Source organism: Phocoena phocoena, chromosome 16 (assembly GCF_963924675.1).
Source record: "Phocoena phocoena chromosome 16, mPhoPho1.1, whole genome shotgun sequence".
NCBI classification, from domain to species: domain Eukaryota; kingdom Metazoa; phylum Chordata; class Mammalia; order Artiodactyla; family Phocoenidae; genus Phocoena; species Phocoena phocoena.
Window position 1 is genome coordinate 9,370,667 of NC_089234.1, and position 24,974 is coordinate 9,395,640.

The following is a 24,974-nucleotide window of genomic DNA, read 5'->3' on the forward strand; positions in this document are numbered from 1 at the left end:
TTGCCAAGATCCAAAGAAAAAAATTTATTTACAATAGAGAATTTTATTTGAAACATGCATTTTCTTTTTTTTAAAACAAATCAGCAAATGCAGATCAAGTTTACACTCCTTAAGGCAAGAGTCCCTTTGCAAGCTGTACATGATCATATTAAATCCAAAAGCCGCTCACCCTGGAAACTCATGTACAAAGGGCAAGGCCAAGGTCAGCGATTTGTCTTTTATTAGAGAATCAGACAATCTCCCTGATACAGGAACTCTGAGGTCAACTTGCTATGAATTATACTAGGAAAATGCAAACCAATAGCAAGAAATTCTGATAGTCTCCTTAGTGCTGCATATAATCAAGTCAACTTTATTTAGAAAGGAAATACAGTAGTGCATACGAAAAAGTGAAAACAGAACCTGTCCATACAACCAGAGGGACAGCAGTGTGCCGACGGTCATATTGCACGCAATGGTCAAAGTCCAAACATTTGGTTCAAAGTTAGCTTTTCCCCATTTTGGCAATCAGTTCATCACAAATCTTGGTGAGTTCTTCTATCTCTTTATTCTGCAAATGAAGACAAGAAAAGAGGTTGTTTGAAATCAAGTCAATCAGAACGGTCACTGAGCTTTTTAAGAGGAAGGGGTCCTTTGGGCCACCTGGTCCCCCTGAATTTATCTAAAGCAGCAAAAGAAATGACCTGGAGCCAAACAATCTGTACATCCCAGCTCTAGCTGTGTGACCCTGGGCAAGTTACACAACCTCTCTGAGCCTCAATTTTCCTTATCTCAAATGTGTGGTTAATAACATCTGTCTCTCTCAGAATTAAATGAGGTGAGAAATATAAAGTTCCCTGCACAGTGACCAGCACATAGTAAAGGCTTAACTAGTATTGGTTCTCTTCCGTTTATTTGTCTCCATGGATGTGGGCACAGAAGGATGGTGGTTTTTTTTGAGAAATGCCACCAGAGGGGATAAGCAATTCTACCTGGATGGGATCCCTAGCATTATTCAGAGGATGCCAGGTGAGGAGGTGCTGTGGATACAGGGCCCGAGGAGAGAGGTGAGGGCAGATGCAAGACGTCTTCAGGGACTCCTCAAGTCACACCTTGCCCGTCCTCGGAAGCCCCGCCAAGAGGAGTCAACTACGTGTTCATCTCGCACCAGCGATCCGACAACACTACCCATTCTCCAGGGATGGGGATCCAACGGGGCGACGCCTCCCTCTGGACAGCAGTGGACGGGGATCCGACGGGGCGACGCCTCCGTCTGGACAGCAGTGGCTCTGCTCTCAGATGGACTAAACGTTGAACCTGATGCTGACCCGGCTCAGCAGCCAATCCTGAAGGGTCCTCTCCAAGGGGGCGAGATCCTTCCGGTACCCGCAGAACATTGAGCAGCCAGCTTTTCCTCGAGGTCCCCATGGAAGGCAAGTCAATCACAAGCCTGTGCCCTGAAGCTGTCCTGAGGCCCTTCCCCGGAAACCCTGGGGCCTTAGACACCTTCCAGCCCGGAGCCACGTGCCCTGTGTCCCAGCTGGGCTCCAGGTGCCACTCATCACTGAGCCGGTGCCTGGGAGGAATCAGCCCTCCTTAGCAGGGGAGAGGTTCGGTCCTGGCTGCAGCCTTGCCACCAGCCCCGCCGGGAGAGAGCCCCACCTGGAACATCCCCTTGGCCTTGGCCCGTCTAGAGTTTTCGGCTCCCTGAGGCACTGAAATGCCGGTTGGAAGATGGGGCTCTGCATGGGCTGCAGGACCAGCCACTAATCCTGAAATTACTATTATCGCCACTACTGCCACTGCTGGGGCTGCTAACAGTGATTTTTCATCTTATCGGAGCACTTACCACATGCCGGTCACCATGCAAACCCAGCCTAGGCCCTGTGGTCGCACTCTGTGCTCGTTGCAGTCCCTTAAAGGTAGCCATTATTATCCCCCCACTTTTCAGTGAAGAAACTGAGGCTCAGAGAGGTTAAGCATTGTGCTAAGGTCACACAGTTGGTCAGACGTAGCAAACCTGGAATGCAAATTCAGGTCGGCCTGGCTCCTATACAGCTTGGCGATTTTATGTATTAGGCATGCTGAGAGGTACTAGCAGACCCACTAGCTATCAGTTCTTGGAGGTTCTCCCAAGCTCTGTCCTGGCTGTCACCGCCCAGGAAACTGCCCCATCAAGGAGCTCAGCGCACTGGGCAAAAGTCCCAGCTCGCTTTATCAAGTCCCGACTGGGTGAACTGCCCAACGCCGTCACCTGAGAGCTGCCCTGGGGGGAAATCATGCTTCTGGATCTCTTGAAAACAGAGAGCACCGTCTCCACATCACTTAGAGCCATTTAGCGAAGAACTCACGTGCTTAACCCCTTCTTCCTGAGTCTTAGTTTAAGACAAAACTATGTCTGCAGATACATTTGTATTTTTTCTGTTATCCAAAACAATGCAAATCCAACTTGCTTTCTCCTTGTCTTTTAGCTTGCCAGAAAACCTAGCATCAATCACCTTCACTTTGCGACCGTAACCATCTGAACAGGCCGGGTGCCTTGAAAAGCATCTCTCCTGACCCTGGTCTTAGCTCTATTGATTTACCTAACATCAGGATGCAATTTAAACACCATCATACCCCGATGGAAACAAGAGGGAACAACCTCCAACCTTCAAGATCTACTGGTTCAGTCCTCCGACATTACAAACCTAGAAACCGAGGTGAAGGGCCAGGCCTGCCGAGGGTCAGGATGGATGGCAGGGAGGGGCAGGGACCTGAATCTCTCCCTGACACCATGCAGGTGACGTGGGAGGTGGTACCTGCCCACTGCAGAGGTTAGCACTGCTTGGCCCAGAACCCCTGGGGACCCCAGCCAGCCATGCTGGAACCTGGATGGGTGCTTCTCGGGGAGCAGAGGCCATTTGGGAGACACCCTGGGCTCCTGCTGCTACCTGCCTATAAAGTATCCTCACCAACGCCCATCAAGACCCCAATGCATGTGAAGTGCTGCTGCCCCCGGCCACTGGGCCCTCTGACGACCCCATCCTGGGGAAGCCCATGGCTCAGTAAATCAACCAGAATGGGGGTGCATGTCTGCAAACACACCCAGGGAGGAAGCCTGCCTGGCACACACTCACTCAGAATCAGATTCACAGCACCCCTGGGTGGAAGGGGCTTCTCGTCTGGACACCCAGGGAGACGGTGTTTAAGGTGGTCCAAGCGCTTGACTGGAAATCGGGAAATCTGGGGACCAGCTGAGGGACCTCAGGAGGACCCCACCATCCGCGAAAATGAGAGGACACCTGGGGGCCCTTCTGACCCTGACGCTGCCCATGTTCTGCAGCAGCCGCTTGTCTCTGCCCAGGGGGCTGCCTGGTGGGTACCATCCACTTACTGGTAAGCTCGCTGGATGCAGGGAGTAAAGTACTACGCCTGGCACACTGCAAGGGCTGAGCAAATATCTGACGAATGAACGCTGAAAAGGGATGAAAAATGGCAATTCCCAGAAAGGCAGAAAAGAGGCCAGCCTCAGGGCTGCGGTAACCTGGATCTTCCAGAGGGAGAGCGAGGCCATGCTCATGAAGCATGAACTTGTCCCGGGAGTGCCTGACATGCGGGCTGTCCCGGAGCTGCCACGGGCGCAGGGAAGCCTAGCCTCTGTGTGTCTCAGTGTCTGGCCAGCCCGGCCCGCCTGGGCCTGTTACCTTCTGCTCCAGCGTTCTTTCCAGAGCGTCCACGCGAAGCTGCTCCTTCCGCAGGCTTGCCTGGTATGCAGCCTGTTCCTGCTGGGCCTTGCCCCGGACCTGGGCGATCTCAGCGTTGGCCCTGCAGGAATGGCGCGGGGATGGGGTTCAGAAATGATCACCCTTCCTCGTAGATGCCTCCCGCTTTCCTCCTCCCAAATCTGGGTAGGGGGAACCCAACCACCCGGCTCTAGCTCTTTCTAATGGAGGCTGGAGCACAGGAGCCCATGAGAACCCCCATGCCCGTGATGCCGAGGTGCTTCCAGTGGGTACCCCGGAAATTACAACACACATCCCTTATTTATCAAAATGGATGCGAATGGAGAGCGCGCTCTCATCTTGAACTGTATTGAAAAACACGCTGCGTTAACCACCCTGCCCAAGCCGATGGCAGGGGTGCCGGGAGCTCCCAGCCTGCCTCGGCCGGGGCTGCTGAGGGGCCCCTGGGAGCAGACCTGGGGCGGGGACATTACCTGTCCAGCTTCTCCTCTGCGTGGACCTTCAGCGCCTGGTACCTCTGCTCTTCCTTCTTTACTCGGGACAGGTACTCCTGCGCACATTTCTTCAGCACCTCTTCATTCTGACTCGACAGAGGACAGGGGTTGGCCCACAGAAGAAATGCCGAGGAGGCTTGGGAACCCCAAGCGCCCTGGGACGCGGGTGTAACCCCGGACAGCCAAGTCCGAGCGCCCCGGCCTGCAGGGAAGGCCTTCCCGAGCGGCCCGCAATCCTCCCAGCCCGCCCCACCTCCTCCGCCACACGCGTCCCTCCTGCTCTGCCCGCGAACATCAACACACCTTGCGGAAGCCCTCAAGGACCTCCTTCATCTTTTCGTATCTCCTGAAGAGGTCGGCCAGAGATTTCTCCACTGAGTTCAGGTCGGCCAGGGCTTGCTCCTTCTCCAGGACCAGCTGCTGGACCGTCTGGTGGGAGACCGACTTCTCCCTCTGTTCATCCTCTGGCAGGAGACACGGGAACAAAATGATGGGGCCCATGGGCTCCGGACCTGGTCTCAGGGCTGGCTGAGGCCTCAGATGCAACTCAGCCTGACTGCGAGCAATCTCAGACCTTGGCTTTTGGTTGAGACAGACCCACTCCCCCGAGCCCATCCAGCTCTAAAGGAACAAAACCCACGGGCGCAGCATCCCAGACCTGGGCCTGGGCAACATTAGATGGGATGGAAATGAACTAGCATTCTTTAACCTGATCAATGCAACCTTGGAGACCCTGGTGATTCTATTTGATTGTCCACAGCACACAGACCGATCCATACGGTAAAAAAGAAAACGTCGCTACTGAATTTTGTGTTGGTCCAGATTCAAAGGTGTCGTAGATTGAGCTGTGAGGGCGGGAACCTCCCTTCTTAAGTGTTATTAAGCGAAAGAGATGGTCATTAGAGAAGAAAACCAGTCTCCTCATCCCTAAGACATCCCATGATCCCAAAGCCCACATAATCATGGCCCTGAAATTCCACTCCACACAAAAATGGACATTTCCTTTGATACAGCAAGTATCTTAACTCCCAGGAAAAGGGAGCTATTTCTGTCAAAGTGAGTTTCCCAGTTATGCACAAAAGAATTAAATTCTGGCCCAGTTCAGAGTGGCTGACCCACAGACTGCTTGGTGGGCCACTGCAGCGAATACGCCTGGAACCCCGTGAAAACCCCTCATATGGATGGGAACGGCTTTCTCTGGCCACTCTATAGAAAAGCCCCTCGACCGCACAGCGCTCTCTATGCTTTGTACGCCAATCCATCATTGGTCTGGGTGGGCAAGGGACCACTTGCTCTGAACCGTCTGGAACTTTGCTGACAGCAGAGTGGCGGGGGTGAGGGGAAGCCCCACCCCGAGCTCCTGTCCTTCCTTGGCCCCAGGTCAGCTGGGAGGGGTGCCTGGGCCGCAGGATGGACAGCAGCTGTAAATGATGACACAGCCATGGTAAGAGCAGCGGCCAGTGTACCGGGCTCTTGCACGTGCCGGGCGCCGGACCGACTGTTATCTTGATTCAATGCTCCTAAGCCACTTCCAGGAAGTCCAAACCGGGTCACCCCACCCCAGGGGCTTCCCTCTGCCCTGGAATAAAATCCAGACCCCTGCCCCACACGCTCTGCTCTCAGCACTGCTGCGCCTCTGCTGGGAACGCCAGCCCGCAGCTTTCCGCCTCGCTCAAGAGGCGCCGTCCCTGAGCCCGTGTGGGAAACACCTCCTCTGAGGGGCCCAGTGCTGGCCACTCCGTATCGTGAAATCAGACGTGTGGGTGTGCACGTGTGTGTGTGTAGAAGGCACACTCCCTGGGAGCGGGGTCCTGAGTCTGTTCTGTCCGCCGCTCTGTCCCAGAACTAGGACAGTGCCCGACTCACAGGACACCTCAATACGCGCTGTGCAGCCGGGCAGTGAATGAATGAGCACAGCCTTGCGGCAGATTTCTCCTATCCTTCCGACAGAAGAAGCCGAGTCGCTTGTTCACTGAGGACGCAGCAGATCCAGATCCAAACCCAAGGCTGTGCTCATAACTGCATCTCCACGTGAGCCCCTTAGGAATGGACCTGGAAGGATGTAGCTCCCTTAAAAGTGGGGAGATGGCGCTTCCCTGGTGGCGCAGTGGTTGAGAGTCCGCCTGCCGATTCAGGGGACACGGGTTCGTGCCCCGGTCCGGGAGGATCCCACATGCTGCGGAGCGGCTGGGCCCGTGAGCCATGGCCGCTAAGCCTGTGCGTCCGGAGCCTGTGCTCCGCAACGAGAGAGGCCACAACAGTGAGAGGCCCGCGTACCGCAAAAAAAAAAAAAAAAGTGAGGAGATGTTGCTTTGGGTTCTTTCCCCTTAGATTCCCGATAGATGGGCATCTTTCTGTATCCTGACGTCAGGCATGTTCTCGGGTGTGGGGAGGAGGGAAGAGCACGGAACAGGGGGCCACATTCTGGTTTCGGCTCCAGCCTTGACCATAAACTTGCTCTTAAGTCCTCCCTCGAGGTCCCAGGGCCTCATTTCCAAAATGAGGGGCTTCTCACACACAGATGGCTGTGCCCACCCAGCAGGGTCTGATTCAGTCAGTCTGGGGTGGGGCCGAGGATCTGCATCTGTGACAAGGTCCCCAGCGATGCTGAGGCAGCTGGTCCAGGGACCACGTTTGGAGAACCACAGGCCCGGAAGATGCCTGAGGTCCTCATACTCTGCCTCTCAGAGATCCCGCTACCAGGGCAGAGGTGAAGACCCAGGAGCCAGAGTCTGAGAGCCCACATTCCAGACCTGGCTCTGAGACCTCCCAGCTGTGTGACCTTGGGCAGAGGTTTTCAGCTCTGTCCTCCACACCTGAAACAGGGGATCACAGTATTTATCTTATGGCATCTGGGAGAAGATTAAATATAAAGCCCTCAACACATAGTAAGAACCCAGTATCAGTGACCCGTTATCAGCAGCATCATTGCCTCCCCCCAACTGGTATGATGTCAAGTTGCAGTGACCCATGAAGGGGGAGCTTTTTAACATATGGCAAGAACAGAACCGCCAGCAATCTGTTTGCTACATCTAGACTCCTAAAAGAAAGGGCGTTACAAAGTTCCACCAGTAACCAAATGCTTGTTTTTATTCTTTGAATTTTAGCTGCTTCCTTAGTTCTCGGCAAGCTGTACGATGCACATTCTGGGCTGGTTTTACACCATGTATACATTTCACTTGGCTTGGTAAAGGAGCCATTTATCAAACGGAGTCCATCTTATTTCCTGGATCTGAGATTAGGGCGCCTCAGCTTCCTTTCCTCCCCCCATAACTCTTGTAAAAATAGAATTTCCCTGTTCCCGGCGGGGAGATGGAGGAGGAGAGAATGCTGGAGGAGGAGAAAATGCTTCACACATCTTTTTTTTTTTTTTTTTTGTAACTTACAAATGCTGCTAGGTGCTTCAAAGCAGGAAATCAGCTCAAGAGGCAAGATGCTCTATAGACACAACAATAAAACAACGGCCCTGGAGATGTTCTGGCTTTTTCAGGCGGAAACACTATTAAACCATGTGGGGAATGCAGCCAAAACACAAAAGCAAAAGTAACAAAAATAGAAAAACAAACAAACAAATAAGGGTTGCAGTGGGCGGGTGTCAAATTAGGTGAAAAAGCATTTACTTACCAGGCTTGCCTGTTTGTTTTGCAAGCAAAGGGCAAGAAGCAACAGAAAATGGAAGCAAAACAGATAATCAGGGCAGTTGTTAGGAAAGCAGGAAAAAAAAAAATCAATCGCAACAACCTGGAATGCAGAAAGCACAGAAATCCCTTTTTGTTCTCAATAGTCAATATTTGAACTTAATGAAACATATTCTCTTTAGTAACATATGGTGAGAATGGACTGTGATGACAGGACAGATGTCACACCGACATGGAGCATGTGTGAAGGTTAAACAGAGGTCAGGGAGCCAGGCTGGAGTCAAGGCTAGTGGAAGTTGGGTAGAAGCTGGTTTTAACTTCAAAATGCTATTACGTTCACTCTGGGCCCTGAACTGCAAGCTCTCTGGGCCTGAGTTTCCCTTTCCATGAGGAATGGTGGGTGGGTGAGAGGAAATGAGACGAAAAATACGGGATCCAGATGAGACATATGGGTGTGTTTCCTGCCTCAAAAGAAGGCAGGTCCCGCCGAGAGCTACAGTGAGTTCCAGCCATGCCGCAGCCCCACACCATCCTCGGCAAGGACACAAGGACCCTGAAATTGACAGTGGCCCTAATCGGCGACCTGCTAGTGACTGATGGATGACACCCACAGACATGCCACCTCTCGGATGAGAACAGCTCTGGGAAGGTGGGTGATGAATGGGACAGGAAGTGAGGATGGGTAGGGGGCGATGAGGAACAGACACACCATGAGGCGCCACCCCAGTGACAGCACTGCTTCCAGCCAGGGACGCTGGGGAGGGGGTCTCGCAGAGCCACCCGCAGAGTGCTTAAACACCCCCAAAACAGGAAAGTGCTCAGAGGGGCAATTTCACAGCTCTTGAAGAGAGGGGCTCTCAGGCCAAACACGCCAGGTCTCCTGGAGGGGGTGGGGATAGGGGGGTGGCATGTGTGGCCTTAATCCCTGGAGTCAGGGTTCCACATGCTCCTCAGACTGTGTCTGAATTGAAAACACTGTTCTAACTACTGTCACCTGCAGTGTGGAAAGCATCAAAGTCCAATACTCTTGGACAGGCCACTGTGTCAACTAGAGACTCTGACTCTGTCAGTTTTCAAGAGGGGATGTCTGCTTCTATCAAACCACCAGCTGAGCCAGGACATCTGGTTGCTCTGGGCGGCCTGCTGTCAGGACAAAGGCTCAGGTCCTCTTCAACACTGGCCTAAACGTCATCATCAAAAGTAAAAGATAAAAATGTATGACTGAGACGCAGAAGGATGCTTCCAGATGAGCCATGTAGGTTTGAGTGACATTTTCACGTCCCAAGACTCCAGGATGCGGAAAGGTTGCCAAACAATGTGTACTGGAAGATATAAATCCTTCCTTCTGACCATTTTCAGCAGCAGTTTCAGTTCCAAGGGTTTTTTTTTTTTTTATCTCATCCATATGTATCCATATGTTACACCAATTTAACAGAGAGGTTTCATTTGATAGAAAGCATACACCATGAGGCTGATCCTTAAAAAAACCCCAATGGGCTTCCCCTTGAGCTCTGGGAGAAATGGTCTTTATTATAATAAACCAAAATTAAAGCTTTTTTGAATGGAAAGCACTCAATTGGAAGCTTCTTCACTGTTCCCAAGGCTGCGGTAATATTTACCTTGGGGCAAAAGCTAGAGGTGTGGTGTGACATATCCAAACGTTCGAGATGACGAGGGGTCACCTGCTAAAACAGCATCAAGCTGTGGTTTGCAGTAAGCTTATGTCCTTTGGAGTAAAATGTTTTTTAAAAAACTGCTATCATGGACCTAAGCAAATAAATAAATAAACAAAGATCCCACACCTCGCACCCAGAGTTATAAGAGCATTTTTCAATGATGATCATCAGTGAAAAGACTTGGGCTTGGAACTTCTGCAAAAGGCCTTTTCTCACTTTTTCTTTAAAAAGAAAAAAGAGGGCTTCCCTGGTGGCGCAGTGGTTGAGAGTCCGTCTGCCGATGCAGGGGACACGGGTTCGTGCCCCGGTCCGGGAAGATCCCACATGCCGCGGAGCGGCTGGGCCCATGAGCCATGGCCGCTGAGCCTGTGCGTCCGGAGCCTGTGCTCCGCAACGGGAGAGGCCACAACAGTGAGAGGCCCGCGTACCGCAAAAAAAAAAAAAAAAAAGAGCCAGGTGTGTATAACTTGTAACATGAGGCCTTCTTTTATTGTAGGCCAAAGTAATCTGTCAGTACTGGCTGCCAGGGATGCTGTGTTAAGATGGATTCTGAGGCAGTGTCCAACCTCAGTGAGAAATAGTGTTGTGACCAGTTAATAGGGACAGGCAGCTGGACTGCCACGTGTTCTACTGTCCTTGTTCTAGACCTCTGTGTAAAGGCCGAGTCAGGTATTTTTTCACTTGTGTCTAAACTAAATTAGGATTTAGAGATTTGATTATAGAGATCTGATTCTCTCCCATGAGCAAAAAAATCACCCAAATATCCTAGTAACCAACCCAAATCTCTTTCCCCATGAGGTGGGCCATCCTGGCTGGGTCAAATGGTAGCCATTGAAGTGACAGCCACGGCTTCCCACAGGCATGAATAATTCATGCTAAGGGACACATACGCTGACAGGTGTTTCCAGGAGGTCCCCAGACTCACTGATCTGGGGCAGAGCCACCTTCTGGGATGCTCTGGTCCCTCCCTAAAGGGCTTCATGCTCTAAGAGGAGCCTGAGAGGAACACACTCTGAGTCTCTACTTTCAAAGCCCTCCCCATAGTTCAGAAATCTCAGGGCAGGCCTGAGCCCCCCACCAGTGAGGATACCCACCTATCATCTGGGCGATGGTCTTCTCATACTCGGCCACTATTTTCCTGTAAGAGAAGTGAAAATAGGTTGGAACTGTGACCACAGAATAGTTTTTAATTTCATGCGGGAGCCCATGTGCTGGATATCAACAGCCTGACCACTGTCTAAGAGGACAAGTCTTATGGGTCACAGGTGGTTCAGACTACTAGGGACCCCTCCAACATCAGTCCTCTTCTTGTACACCCAAATAGGTTCATTTTCCTAGTGCAAGACTCTGACCAAATCACTCCCTTATACAAAACCTGTGTCTCCTCTCTGCCCACTGAGAAAAAAAATAAGGCCAAACCTTCAGCCTGACAGTCGAAGCCTTCTGTCACCTGGGCCTGATCTTCATCAATCTTACCTCCTTCCATGCCATCTCGTGAACACAGCGGTTCAGTGAGAACAAATGATTTCTTGTCTGCCCTGAGCTTTCTCACCTCTATGGCCTTGCCCATGTTGTTCACTTCCCCTCTCTCTTTCCACCTGTCATAGTCTGTTTCTCAAGGGCCAATTCAAATGCTACCTCCTCCAGGAAGCCTTCCCTGATTTCTCCTTAGAACCCTGTAACATTTTATCTGCATCTTCTTCCAAAACATACATCATAGTACTTGAGTGGAAGCTCCTCAAGGTCCAGGGACCACTTCTTAGTCACCTGTGTTGTTGAGTGGGGGAGTGGCAGGAAACGAAACAGTAGCACTTCTTGGGTAGGCTCAATGAAGAGAAGCTGCACAAAAGCACTAAGATCCCTTGTTTATAAGATTAAAGGAAATGCTCAAAAAAGACTTGAGGGTTTCACCTACATTATCCAATCCACAAGAGAACCAAGAGTTACTAACCTCCAACAGAACTAGGACCTGACTGCAGCTGACCCTGCCTCTCCAAGCTGTGTGATTTGAACAAGTCAGTAATGGACGCTGAGGGTTCAGCTTACTCCCTGGTACAGTGAGGATTACCTTAGACCTTGACTTTCGGGACTGGGGGGTGGGAATTAAATGAAGTTAAAAGCGACAGTGACAGCAGAACACACTCTTGCAAAGGCTTAAGGCCTTGCAGCTGCTGGGTGTCTGTCCCTGGCTTCTTGAACTTGGCCCCAAGGTCACTGCCTCACCCAAGGGCAGACCCACCACAAGAAAGGCAGCCACAACATGAGTGCACTTGCAGTCTCTCTCTGAATCCTACAGAGACACTTCATGTTTTCTGTGCTTAAACAACCCCTCCTGGCACCCCTGAATCACAAAACAGTGATGGATCTCTGAGGCTGCCCCATCTAAACCCACCACCACTGAGGGCAGAGGCGGGACCACAGCCAGTAAGGGACGTGTCCTTTCAGAAGCGCTAGGAGACTGGGGGCCAAAGAAGTGGTCTCCCTAGAATTGCTATACAGGGTCATTCAGGAACCTTTCCAGGATCCCAGGGCTACAAAGTGGCAGAGCAAGGATTCAAATCCAGGTATCAACTCTGGAGTCTTTGTTATAACCCTTCGGCTCCACTGCCTCCAGGCATTGTGACTTACCCCCATTTTACAGATGAGGAAAGTTAGACACAGAGTTAAGAAACAGATTCAGAGAACCTGCTGTATAGCACAGGGAACTCTACTTGACTCCGCTGGACAGTAGAAACTCTAACAAAACATTGTAAAACAACTGTATCACAATTTAAAAAGAAAGAAAGAAAAAGAAACAGACTCAGAAGCAGCTACAAAGCAGAGCCTGACTTCCACCTGGTCTGGCTCCAGAGGCTGACGTTTAGGGCACCAAAAACTAGTGCCTCTGTGCCAGCTGGTGACACTTGAAATCCCACCATACCAGTTAGCAAACAGCACTCCCTGGAGCCCCCAGAGGTATAATTTCTCCCAGGAAAGCAAAAGGAATCAGAGACAAGAACTTCCAGCCTCCCCGTATGTCCTGCCTCCACCTTGAGTGCAGACAAAAAACCAAAGCCACCCGGTTCCCTCCCCAACTCCCCTTTAGCCAAAAAAAAAAAAAAAAAAGATAAAAGAGATTTTAAAATAATGCAACTACAGGGCCTCAGTTTGAATGTGAAATAGCGCTAAGATTAAGCTCCAGAAGTGATCACAAAAACTGTCAGCAGAAAGATGGAACTAACAGAAGAATTTTCAGGAAGATACTATTTGACCTAGAAAATGGGATATGATCACCTAAACATTTGCTTATCACTTAAAACGGTAGCCAGGAACATGATTTTGATAATTAGCTAACAGCACTACTGCCATGAAGTGTACTAAAAATGTACAGATTCTTCGACCAATGTTTAAAAATGCATTAATTCTCTTATTCCCACACTTTGAGACTTTAAAATGAAGCCTATTATGTATTCTTGGCACACTGCCAGACCTTCTGTCTTGTTAAAATGGTTGTGCTCGAATCCGTATCTTCTCTTGCAATTGCCTCAGCTCGTGCTGAAGAAAGGCAGGTGTGTGGAGAACGAACTATGCCCCCTCCACCCCGCCACGAGCAGTTCTTAGACCCGCAGCATCTAGAACCCGGACAAGATGTGCTAACCCGGAACGGTCAGAGCAGAGGTTTGGGCCAAAATTGCTTTAAAAGTGCCACTTACAATACAGTTTTAAAAGTCACATCCCAAGGGTAAATTCTAGCCCCAGGCTGGTTTCTTAGTTTCTAAGATGATGACGAATTGAGAAAGGAAATAAAGGGGAAAAGGCACGTGAGGAGTGAAAGCAAGAGGCAGGCTGCTGGGTACGGTGGAAGGAGCTTGGCTTTCAGAGTCAGAAAGGTGGATTCAAATCCATGTTCTTGTTAACTAGAAGCTCCAGGGCCTCCGTCAAGTCACCTAACCTCTCTGCGCCTTCGCGCGGGGCTGACCATCCTCTCGACAGCTGTGGGGAGAAACAGGCTGTGTGTCTCCAGCCAAAAGCACAGTGCTTGGCACACGGCAGGTACTTACCGCGTGGTAGCTGTCATACTTCTAGGACAATAGGCAGCAAATGAAAATAAATCACTCAGGCGACATTTGGGAGACACCCTCAATGTTTATCAATTGAGACTGGTGAAATTAATTATGTTAGACCCTTAAAAGGACTGTCGAGCACCTGTTGAACAATAAGGTCAAGACATATAAAAATCTGTCCAAGTTACGCTAAGTTAAAGAAGAGTGTAGGGTAATGTACATTTCTACACTCCACTTCTGAAGAAAAATGGAGGCTACACAGATACCTTAACACATTTGGGATCAGAAATGGAAAATTCTGGGAAGGATACACCAGAAATGGTGCATAGTAGGTCCCTGAAGGGTGTGGAACCAGAGGCTGAGTGGGAAGCAGATGTGTTTCTCCTTGTACATATATTTATTTGATTGCATTATATGACTCACGGTATTTTAATAATAGTAATACACTAAGAATACTTCTGTGAAAATACAAACCTTGTGGAGTAACGGGTAACTTCTATAGAGGACACTGTTCATGGGCCACACCAGCTCCAGCTGTTATCAAACCACAGGTAAGCACCCCCCCGGTACCAGGAAGCCCGAGCATCACGACTGACCTCATTTCCATCACTTCCCGCCTGCTTTCTTCATATTTATCTTTCCAGTCCGAGACCTCTCTCTCCTTGGTTATGATCTAGTATCAGGGAGAAGAAGAGGAAGGAGGTTAGTCCCAGCTGAGTCAATTCAGATCTGAGCAATTCATACACCAAGACAAGGAAACACTAAATAAATACGGAATTAAAACCTGCTACACCAAATAATTGTATTTAGAGAATTTCCCCGAGCATGAGATAGAAATAAGCCAACGTGAGACTTTCACAATGTCCACAGAGAGCAACTAAAAGGCATGTGCTTTTTTGTTATAACTCGAACGAGGCCCTAAAAGCTCATTAAACAATAGTGTCGGGCTTCCCTGGTGGCGCAATGGTTGAGAGTCCGCCTGCCGATGTAGGGGACATGGGTTCGTGCCCTGGTCCGGGAAGATCCCACATGCCGCGGAGCGGCTAGGCCCGTGAGCCATGGCTGCTGAGCCTGTGCGTCCGGAGCCTGTGCTCCGCAACAGGAGAGGCCACAACAGTGAGAGGCCCGCGTACCACAAAAAAAAAAAAAAAAAAAAAACCCAAAAAACCCAATAGTGTCCAAGATCAAAACCCATGGTTTGCCACCTGTCTCTGCCTGCAGTGGTCAGAGAAGAAAGTCTGTGTCCAGAGATGCTGGCTTTGTGGGACGTGGGTACATACATTTATCTACAAATGGCAGAACCCGGAGCTTTTCCCAGGGCACCCAGAGCTGGCCTTGCCTTCTCTGAGCCACACACACGCCACAGTACCTCTGCCCTGGCAATCTGGAGGGCGGAGTCCAGGTCAGGCTGCTGGAACAGAAGGCCCGTGGGTTTCTCTACCTCGGCCGTCCCGATGCGGGAATACAAGGCTGTTTTGGAGATGGTGACGTCTGTTGGGTGAGCAGCTTCTCTCTGTGGAATGGTTTTTAATTTTAAAAAGTTAACATTAATCTTATGACAAAGAGAATTGCATTCATCCTCTCATGAACGGGTCCGTTGTATGGTTTTGAAACAAAGAACACCAAGAGTATGAGAAAACGCTAAGACTGATGAATGGGGAAATGCCGGATACAATCTACGGAAATCTATCATTCTGCACCTGCGCCGGCTGACAAAGGGTCTAATGGCGGACGCCTCCCCAGCTCCCAGGCCCTGGAGTCAAGCACGTCTGGTGCCCGTTTATCACTGCCATTTATCAGCTGCAGAGGCATTTAGGCACGGCGCATAAGAACCAAGGTCATCTTCCAGCAGGTTCCACTTCCAAAATAAAAGCCTGACGGTGAACAATGTTGAATTCTACTCTATGTTTTCCCAGTTTTGAGTAACCACAGATCTGATCATTTTTGTAAGACTTGTCCACATTTCAACTTAGGGGACATTGGTTAGCTCTGTTTGAAAGGATATAATTCACACAAAGCTTAAGGCCTACCATGGCTCTCAACCAACATCACCTTCTACGAGCTAGTTTCTGGGTGCCAAAAGGTAAGCGGTACGTTGGAGTTACAGCGTCAGCGGGAAAATTGAAAACTGGATCACTGACGACATCCACCTGTGCCGATAAGCCCCTCGATGAGTGGTGTGATTCCCTGCCCCCACAACTGACACTGGACAGTCACAAGCCTCCTGGGAGGGAGGAGAGGTCTGTGCTGACTCTTCCTCCCTTTGCATAAATGCTCAGCCATTTCCAACACGCCCGAAACGCAGCATTAGGAGCGCCGTCAACCAGTGCAGCGGGGTTGTCAATCTAGTTCTACTGCAAAAGAAATGTCAAGCCAATCACACTCTCAGTCCTATTCATTAACCTCCTGGCCCGTCGTGGTTGCCAAGGCAAACCTCCACCCTGGTTACTAGAGTCCACCTGGACGTGAAGCAATGGGGGTGTAATGGCGGAGGGCAACTGCTATTTCTTTGGGAAATTTATGAGAAGAGATGGAGCCGTGAACAGAACACCACAGTGTGGAAGACAGAGAGAGATGTGGGAAAGGATCGGTGAGGACTTATCTTGTAGATGGAAGCAGAGGAGATGAAAGAACCAATGGTAACTGGGAAGGGGGTGACCCGAAGGTGCTTGGGCAGAATTTCTCTCCTCAATCTCGGGAACAGGCATGCCTACCCTACTGTGGCCACAGAGGCAATGAACTTGTGACAGCTTAGAAAATGCAGGTGGAAGCTTAATGGATAGGACTGGAGGTCACCGAGTTAGGACCAGTTAGTTGTACACATGCACGATGAACTACGTGGTTTAAGGCTGTCCTGGAAGCGAGCGTCTGCTGCGTGGGTGTCACTACCCCTGCCTGGCCTTGCGTATCTGGGCTAACTCTCACATGGGACCCAGAATGACCACTGCTGGTCAGAAGGGAGTACCAGACCCAGGGACACGCCCACCTGTCAAGTGGGATGCCAGGATCTTCGGTGACAGGACATTTGAGCAGAACACAAGTTTAAAGCCCTCAGGAGCAGGCAGGCTGACCTCTCTGAAGAGGTCCTCCAGACCACAGGGCAGAGCCTCTCCCATGTAGGCATTAGTCTCTGATGTCTGAGATGTTTTCAAGGTTCTACTTGTCAAATGGGAAACTTCTCAGGAAGTAAATAGAAAATTATACCTAGACACCAAGACTCAGTATTTACATTTATCGAGAAAGTTCAAACACAAAAAATTCTGAAGAGGATTTTAAAAAAACCTGTTCCTGTCACAGTTAAATAAAATAATGTATTCTTTGAAAAAAATCAGAATAACATTTCAAAACGGAAAGAACCTTAGACACCGTCCAACTCATCCTGGTCCCTCTGATGATGAAAAAATTGAGGATCTAAATAAGATTTGGCCAAATCGTTTCCCAGAATGAGATTCAATTCTGACCCAAAATAAACCAACTCTCTAAAGTGCAAGAGAGAATGAATTAAAACTAACTTTATCATACTGGGCAGAAACAAAATATGACCAGTGCAGGAATTAATGATCTTTAAGCTGCCTAATGTCCTTTGTAAAACAAGGAAGGGGATGAAAAATAAACAAAATAAGGAGCTTTCTAAGGAAATGCAAACGGTTACTACCAGATACAGTAATTCACTACCACCGGTCATCCTGGCCACCTGGTGTTTTCAATAAAGAAACATGATGACTTAAGAATCCATTTGAATTACTACCAGAGTATCTGCATGTTAATGCAATTCAAGGTACACACCCTGGTTTTCTCTTACAACCAAGAATTGTTTTTAACTGAAATTAATAGGTTTGTCTCTTGATGATATTTTAAGATCAGACTTAGATTAAGCTTTGTTTCTCCCACATAACCTCCCACTTGCGACTTTAGAGGAACCGAAAAGCCACCAGAATCACAAATTAAGATGTGAAGTGGCCACGACTCAGACTGCACGGGACCAACGTCCAACCTCTCAATCCACTCCCTCAGATCTTGGTCCCTGCGGGGACCCCTGGGGCACTGTCGCCTGGATCAGGCCTGCAGACCTCATGCCTGGGGTCCTTCTGGCCTTGCAGCCAGGGGCTGGGGGTCTTGTCGCTCAGCCAGGCTCACAACAGGCTCAGCCTGTTGCCAGGCTCAGGGGAAGCTGCCATGTCTTGGACCAAAGCAGGATCGCTTTGGTCCCCGGAAACCAGGTGGGAAGCAGTGAGAAGGCGCAGGGGTAGGGCCCAAAAGCCGAGATCAGGTCATGGACCAAGCTCATGGAGCGTGGACACAGGCTGGGTGCTTGGGGGGTGATGGGGCCACGTGGCGCCAGGTGGCGCAGAGAGCAGCCTCACCCCGGTGCCGCCCCATCCAAATCTGACAAGGGGCGGGTCTCAAGTTCAGGATGGCAAACAAAAGGAAGGCACTTGATACGTGCCCTTACTCCACTCCCCACAGGAGGCGCCACCAGTACCAACCGGCCTCTCCTTCCCACTGGGTCAAGACATGGCCTCAGACCTCAACACAGGCTGCAGACGAAAACCACAAATTCTTGAAACTGGCAAATAAGCTGAAACCCACGTGCCAGCCCTTTGTCACTGCCCTTCAGACTGTTCTTGCGGGTTTCGGGTATCACCTGGTTAAATGGCCGGGGTGGGTGGTTTCCGGACACAGAAGGAGAAAAGGCAGCTATGCTATCAGGCCTTTCACCAACCATACAGTTGCCCCAGACCTGATTCCTTCTCCCACTGATGCTGCGACAACCCAGGCATCTTCCTTTATGGGCCAGGACTCCTGGAGGAATCACACACTGAAGATTAATACCCTTTCCCTCCCAGGGGAGCCTGTTTCTAGGACCTCCTCCGGTCCCAAAGCTTGCCATTTGTATGATCCTTGTTCCTATGTTACCCAGACACATCCTTCCTTCTTTATATAGGGTCCCCCTAATCCCACAAGGCCAGGTACTGGACCATACCCAGTATCTGTTATACACACAAATTAAATCCATCCCTGTGCCCTGCAGCCCTTGGAAAGCCATACAGATGGAACGCTTACGTTCTATCCACCCTGGTTTAGTGGTGAATCCAGGGCTGCTGCACCTCACAGCCAGTGACCTGGTCAGATCCCCCGCAGGAGGACACAACCGAATTCAGTTCCACCAGAAGCGTGTGGAAAGAAAACAATAAGGGGTCTGACACCCCAGCCCCTGCGGAGTTTCCCTCGTTTCTAACATTTTCTAATGAGACAGGAAACCGCACAGCAGTGCCTGGAAGGCTGGCTTTGCTGGCCTGGCCCTCAGTCTGAAGGGAAACGTCAAGTGAAGCTGCTCACAGGAGCGACCAGAAATCACCCCCATCGTATTTCATGACGTTTTTCATGCCCTCAGTATGAGTTTTTTTCATTCCAAGTGATTTCATTTTGTGTTAGCAACAGTTTAAGAGCATGCTGCCAGAAACACTGGGCTAGGTCACCTGCAACTGAGACATATGAGCAGAAAAAAGAACAAGTTGGATACACAGCTGCTGTCTTCTCTTTCTATATATCAGCAGTTTCCATATGCGCTAAGGGGCAACCAAGCATCTCACCAGCGAGAAACCCACAGAAACCGAAATGGGTTCAGGTAAATGGACCACCCTAGGTCTGGTGAGCTACAGAAAAGAACATCTATTTTCCATGGGCCAACGTCACTAGATTAAGATACTTCTTACAAAAGTGGTACAAGTTCCTATGGTAGAGAAAAATGTTCCTCATACTCCAAGACACTTCTACCCCTATGGAATAATTCTTTTAACACGCCCTTCTGGAATACATAAGGAGGGAGCGGGGGGCGGTGGGGGGCTGTCTCTCCAAACCACACTCAGTAGACTCAGGTGACAGTATTTTCTCAATCAAAATCGGGACACACGGTCTGAGAACAGGCTTTAACTGACGGGAAGTCAACTGCCGGCCGTCTCTGAGAAGTAGGCACGGGTATCAGGCAGTCCTGAACACTTTATACTCAACTGGAACCACTGAGAACATGCTCAATTCTGCCTCAGACTTCTGGACAGGAATAAACTGTATTTATAGTGACCAAACGTCAAGGAATTCGTTCTGTGTTTAAGCCACTACCCAAGGACATCAAGAAATAAATCTAACGGGGAAAAAATCCTTGCTGCTTAATGCATTCTAAAAATCTCATTTTGACGGAAATTAAACCCAAGTGTATGGGTCTGCCACAAGAACAAAGACATCAGCAATTGGTGTTTACATTCCTGTAAACACCTGATGGCCCCAGTCTGGACACCCATGGGATGACCTTCTTCTCTCACTGAGAGATGTCTCTGGAAAGGGGTCCCCATTTGGTTCCAGGGAAACCACATGTGGGGGACCCACAGGGCAGGGCCAGCAGATGAACTCCTGATCCTGTCCCAAGGACAAGTGATGGGAGAGAGCACGGGCCCCTCTGCCAAATAAGCTGTTACTTGAGATGTACAGGCAACAAGCTCCCAGGCTCCCAGATGTACAGGCAACTAACTCTCCCAGCTTCCCAGGCTCCGTTTTCCACATCTGTAAAATGGGACCTGGACCCGCTGTCTGAAGGGAGATGTTGGGAGAGTCTCATCAGGTAACGAGAGGCACAAGTGAAGGTCACCTCCCAGCAGCTTTCATTGATCGTACACCTACTGTGTGCTAGGCTCTATGCACGGCACTTACTGTCCTCACAGCAACGTGCAAGCTCGCTGCTATTAGCCTCTTGTCACAGATGGAAAAACTGAGGCTCAGAGAGGCTCACCAACTGGTTCAGGGCCACAGGGCGCACTGGGGCCCAGTCCTGGTCTCACAGCCCAGGTTCACCGGGCTGCCAACTGGGGGTGGGGTGTGGGAGAGGGAATGAGGCGGATCCTCAGAGGCCAGGTGCACCCGTCAGCCCTGGGGGTGGGCTGAACCTCCCCGGACCACGCTCCATCGTGCGTGTCATCAGCGACACATTCCAGTTGTTAAGAAAAATGACTCCAAACTTGGAAGCCAGCAAAACAATTTCTGCAGGTCTTGTCAATACCACACTCTGCTCTAGAGAAGGGCTGGCAAATTACGGCGATGGCTCAAGTGGCCCGTTGCCCTTTTCTGTAAAAAGGGTTTTCCCGGAACCCGCCACACCCGTTCATCCACGTGTGGTCCGGTGCTGCTTTAGCAGAGCTTGGTGCCAGAGCTGAGTTAGTTGTTACAGAGATCAAATAGATGCCTACAGAACCTGAAATATTTACGCTCTCCCGTTGCAGAAAGAGACTGCTTTTCTGTAATCCTTTTGACCCTGGCCTAAGGGTCATCTGACATCTCAGGAAGATCTTGTTTTCACCTATTCACTATTGACTGGGATCCGGTCTCAGTATAATTAGATGTTAACTTGTAGAAAATAGAAAAGGTGCAAATTATTTTTTATTAGTAGCGAAGCAAATGATTTCTATAGGAAGAAAAAAGAACCTCAAAGGTTATGAATTATCTGTCCTGTTTAACTAGTATTAACCTGTTTTGTATCTAACTTTGCAACCTTATTCCAGCCTCCTTACCCCACTGACTGGACATCGGTTTCTCGTATTTTTCTCCATTCAACAAGCTTTACCATCCTGCTGGTGTGTTCAGTGCGTACTTATGCACAAATCACACTTTTAGCTTTTTGGAAAATCATACTCTGTCGAACACCTGCCTGGCCATGGTTAGCAAAGAAGCTTCTGGACCACACAACATTCTCAAGAGGCAGCACACGGCAGCAGCAAACCGGTACCTTGGTGTCCTGGCGGCTACGGGAAGCCAGGGTGATCTGCCTGGCCATCTTCAGGGCTTCTATCCGCATGATGGCAAACTCTAACTCCTCCTGCCGGAGGGGTGGGAAATGAGCAGACCGCAGGGGAAATGCATCGAGACAGGACGGAAATGTTTTCCACATCCAAGAAACGAATGTGCCACGTGAATGTGTCATGACAGGTACTCGGGGAAACATACGCGCTGGCTTTCTTTCACAATTAACACCTCAGCAGATCATGAAATAAGTGTCTCATTTCCTTTTTTTTTTTTTTTTTAAATCACCCTTTGGGATGTCTGGCGGGAAGTATTACGCAAATACGAAATAATTTTTAAAATGGGATCAGAATTTTTAGTGCACTGTTCTTTCAATTTCTCTCCTTTTGTTCATTTCATGTCAAGTCAGCCAACAATTTCCACGAGCGGATTTGCGTATCTCAAATGACTATTAACAATCTCTCTTAAGTTTTTGCTCTGAACATCCCAGTCTAGAGGGTATCAAATTGAGCTGTCAAATTTAAAGCACAGACTGTGGACAATTGTTTTGGTGCCAGATACAAGACCTGAGTCCAGATGTTATCTCAACAGGGGTCTGAGATAACCTTGTATACATAAACAGCCTGGCTCCATGGTGAGCTAATACCCTTGGTTCCAGGAATAAATCAGAGAAACTGCTTTTGGGGCTATCAAAACTTCTAAAGAATGACTGCTTCGGTCCATTTTCCAAATTGAAATACAAATGGTTTGTTCCACATGTAATGGCACGATTTATAGTACTCTGGCGTCCTGGGTAAAGAACACCACATATATCTGTCTTTGAGGGGAAGCTATTCCATCTGGAACATTCTCAGCAATGCTCCATTAAATCCTGCCTCATTGCATTTGGAGTTCGGAGGTTCATTCTCTACTGAGGTTTTGACAAACTCCCCAAAGGTCACACGTGGGCTACAAACCTGAAGTTTCTGAGCAAATACTGGGGGGTTCTTTTCTGCTAAGTCGGGTTCCAGATAGTCAAGCGCACCACAGAGAGAGGCTGGATGAGCTAGCCTGCTGAGGAGGGCATCAGCAGAGGCAAAGGAGCCCTCAGGAGCTGTCTGAAGGCCGGCAGAGGAGGACACAGAGGAAAAATAGAGGAGAGCAGAGTGATATCGGTTCCAAGCAAGGACCACCCATCTATTGGCTGGACATCTCTGCCTTAAGGCTGAAGAGAGTATCAGTTAGGTGCCAATACTTTCCTTTTCCTCTGGACTAATTCCCACATGCTGGTCATGGGCATCGTGAGATCGGCAGGCCCAACCCGCTCCCCAAAAGCACAGCCTTAGGGGCCCTCTCCACCCCCATGTCACCCTCACTCCATAACCAGTTAAAGCTACCCTTTACTTATTTACTTGAAAACCTCAGTGGGTAGGAGACAAGGTAGGTGATGGGGTTTCTAAACGTAAGTCATCAAGAACATACTTTCCATTGTAAACATCCAAAGGAAGGTTTGGTAAAGGTCATTTTCTAAATAATGGAAAGATGACCTCAAACTGGTAGATCAGAAAGACTTCAAAATCAGAAGGCAAAGGTTGCATAAGTTGAATCACGCATGAGTCCTTCATAGTATCTATTTGAGAAACAGCCTAGGTCCCGTCTGGACTCTCTTTTTGCTCACTATTATTTTCCCAGTATCCACCTGCCAGACATACAGTAGGTGCTAAATAAATACTTGATGCGTGAGATCAATGAATGTCTACTAATCTGGAGCAATAGAGCAACACGCCAAGTCAATGGCCTCATACCCTCTTGGGGATTGCTAGGGGGAAATAAAAAAAGAAAAATAGAATTGGCCAGAAGGGTGATCGATTTTAGACGTGTGGGGCGCGTGGGTGAGGCCTTCAGCTCAGGTCTATTCGCTCTGCAGGTCCCACAGGGGTTGGGAGGGAAGAGGTATAAGTCCTGGTCTATAGACAGGAGGGACTTCCCATCACCAAAGCCCAGGAGAACCAACTGTTCCTCGAAAGGAGAGTGTTTCCTGATCTACCATACTCTGCCCTCTGCCAAAGAGGACAGAGAAGCAGGGTACAGACCGATGGCAGCTCAAAAACCAACAGTCCAGCCCGAAGGGGCTAGAAGTGGAAAATGAATAACCCTGAAGGCCAATAAAGCACTTAGGTGAGAACCGCAAAACCACATTGGTGAGGACGGAGAGAACTTCTCTCATTATTATGGGGTGGGGTCTCCTAGGCTGGCTTCTCTGGCGGGATAGGGGGATAGGGACCCACATCAGGTCCCAGGGGAGTGTTGCTCTGAAGGCCTGGCCCAAGTGGTGATAGAACCCAGCTGACCCAGGGCTCACCCGCAGTGACCTCGGGCCCCTCCAACCCCACTTACAATTTCGATCACTTCTGATGCGGTGCCCAAGGCCATGGCCTCCAGCTCTTTCTGGGAGGATTTCTCTGGCACCTGCAAGTGTGGCTCCTGGCTGGGGGCCAGCCCTCGTGCAACGGGATGCTGGATCTTTGCCCCGGTGTTCACGAGGGCTTCAGTCTCCTCAAAACTTGAGCTAAGGAAGCAAAGCGCATCTTTAGAGGTTGCACTGGAAATCCCACTGAAATTAGCCAGGATGACCCAACTAACACAGCAAGCGATCCTCGACTTCCAAGGTTATATTCCCTGAGGAAAACGGGCAGGTCTGAGGTGACCAAGGGGTCCGTTGGCTGGATAGAGGGTGGTCCAGCCCCACGTAAGAGCCTGCTGACAACGGACAGCCAGAAGCACAGATGCCATTGGCTAAGGGTACGAGCTCTGGAGTTAGCAGACTGCCAACCCCTTGGCTGTGCACCTTGGCGGGAGGGATTAGGTACTGTAACTCTGTGAAGATCGAGTGAGATGCTGCCTGCACCTAGAGCACCAGTCATAAGGCGCCATTACTGCTGTTACAATAACATCATCACCTCATTCCCACCACCCTGAGCAGATTCCGGAGTAGGTATGGGAAGTCACAGCAAGAGCGTTCACCCCTACTCAGTGAAAGCAGCAGGTAGGAGAGGACAGGAAGGTCCCAATGTTAGCATGATACCCCCCCCACCACCCAATCCAGCACCACACGGCTCAGAACAGGAGCCTGACAAATGCTTACATTCACATCCATATGAATAATAAACGTTTATCAGAACTTCATTTGCGCCAGGCCCTGCGACAAGTGCTTTCCTTACAGCATCTCAGTTTACTCCTCCTTTTGGCTATTTGAACAGGTACCCCTACCCCTATCCCAAGTGGCACCTCAATTCATCTTCAAAAAATCCCTACAGGATCAATTTTATTATTACTCTCACTTGACACGTGAGCAAACTGCAGCCCAGGAGGGTCAAGTAACTTGCATCAGGTCACACAACCAGTAGGGGTTGGGAGTGGGATTCGGGCACTGAATGCTGAGGCGTCCTGCTTCCCCATGGGACAAATTACACAATAAAGTGGCGTGCACCGGCAGGTCATGGGAGGGGCTCACGGTGTCAGCAGTTAAAGGGTGCTACCTTAGTCCAAAGGGCAGCCCGTGACAAACCCACTGCATCTGTGCCCGTGTGGACACAGGGAGATGGGATTGTGGGCTGCCTGAGTGTGTGCAAATGAACGGGGGTCAGGGGAG

General features: G+C 49.8%; 1 protein-coding gene across 3 annotated transcripts in view; it reads right to left on the minus strand.

Moving 5' to 3' along the window:
* LOC136136462 (transforming acidic coiled-coil-containing protein 2-like) overlaps window positions 1-24,974 on the minus strand; it is a 74,785-nt gene continuing 49,811 nt past the window's right edge. For 2 of the 3 annotated variants that reach the window (XM_065894634.1, XM_065894633.1), the window contains 9 exons: window positions 23,720-23,891; window positions 22,300-22,440; window positions 14,925-15,068; window positions 14,152-14,228; window positions 10,607-10,650; window positions 4,502-4,662; window positions 4,178-4,284; window positions 3,666-3,786; window positions 1-550 (listed from right to left, as the gene is read on the minus strand). In XM_065894634.1, the coding sequence (XP_065750706.1) occupies window positions 485-550; window positions 3,666-3,786; window positions 4,178-4,284; window positions 4,502-4,662; window positions 10,607-10,650; window positions 14,152-14,228; window positions 14,925-15,068; window positions 22,300-22,440; window positions 23,720-23,891 (1,033 nt within the window). In that variant the 3' untranslated portion in view covers window positions 1-484. Of the gene's footprint in view, window positions 551-3,665; window positions 3,787-4,177; window positions 4,285-4,501; window positions 4,663-10,606; window positions 10,651-14,151; window positions 14,229-14,924; window positions 15,069-21,329; window positions 21,420-22,299; window positions 22,441-23,719; window positions 23,892-24,974 lie in introns of all 3 variants that reach the window. The other variant, XM_065894632.1, reaches the window with a different exon arrangement.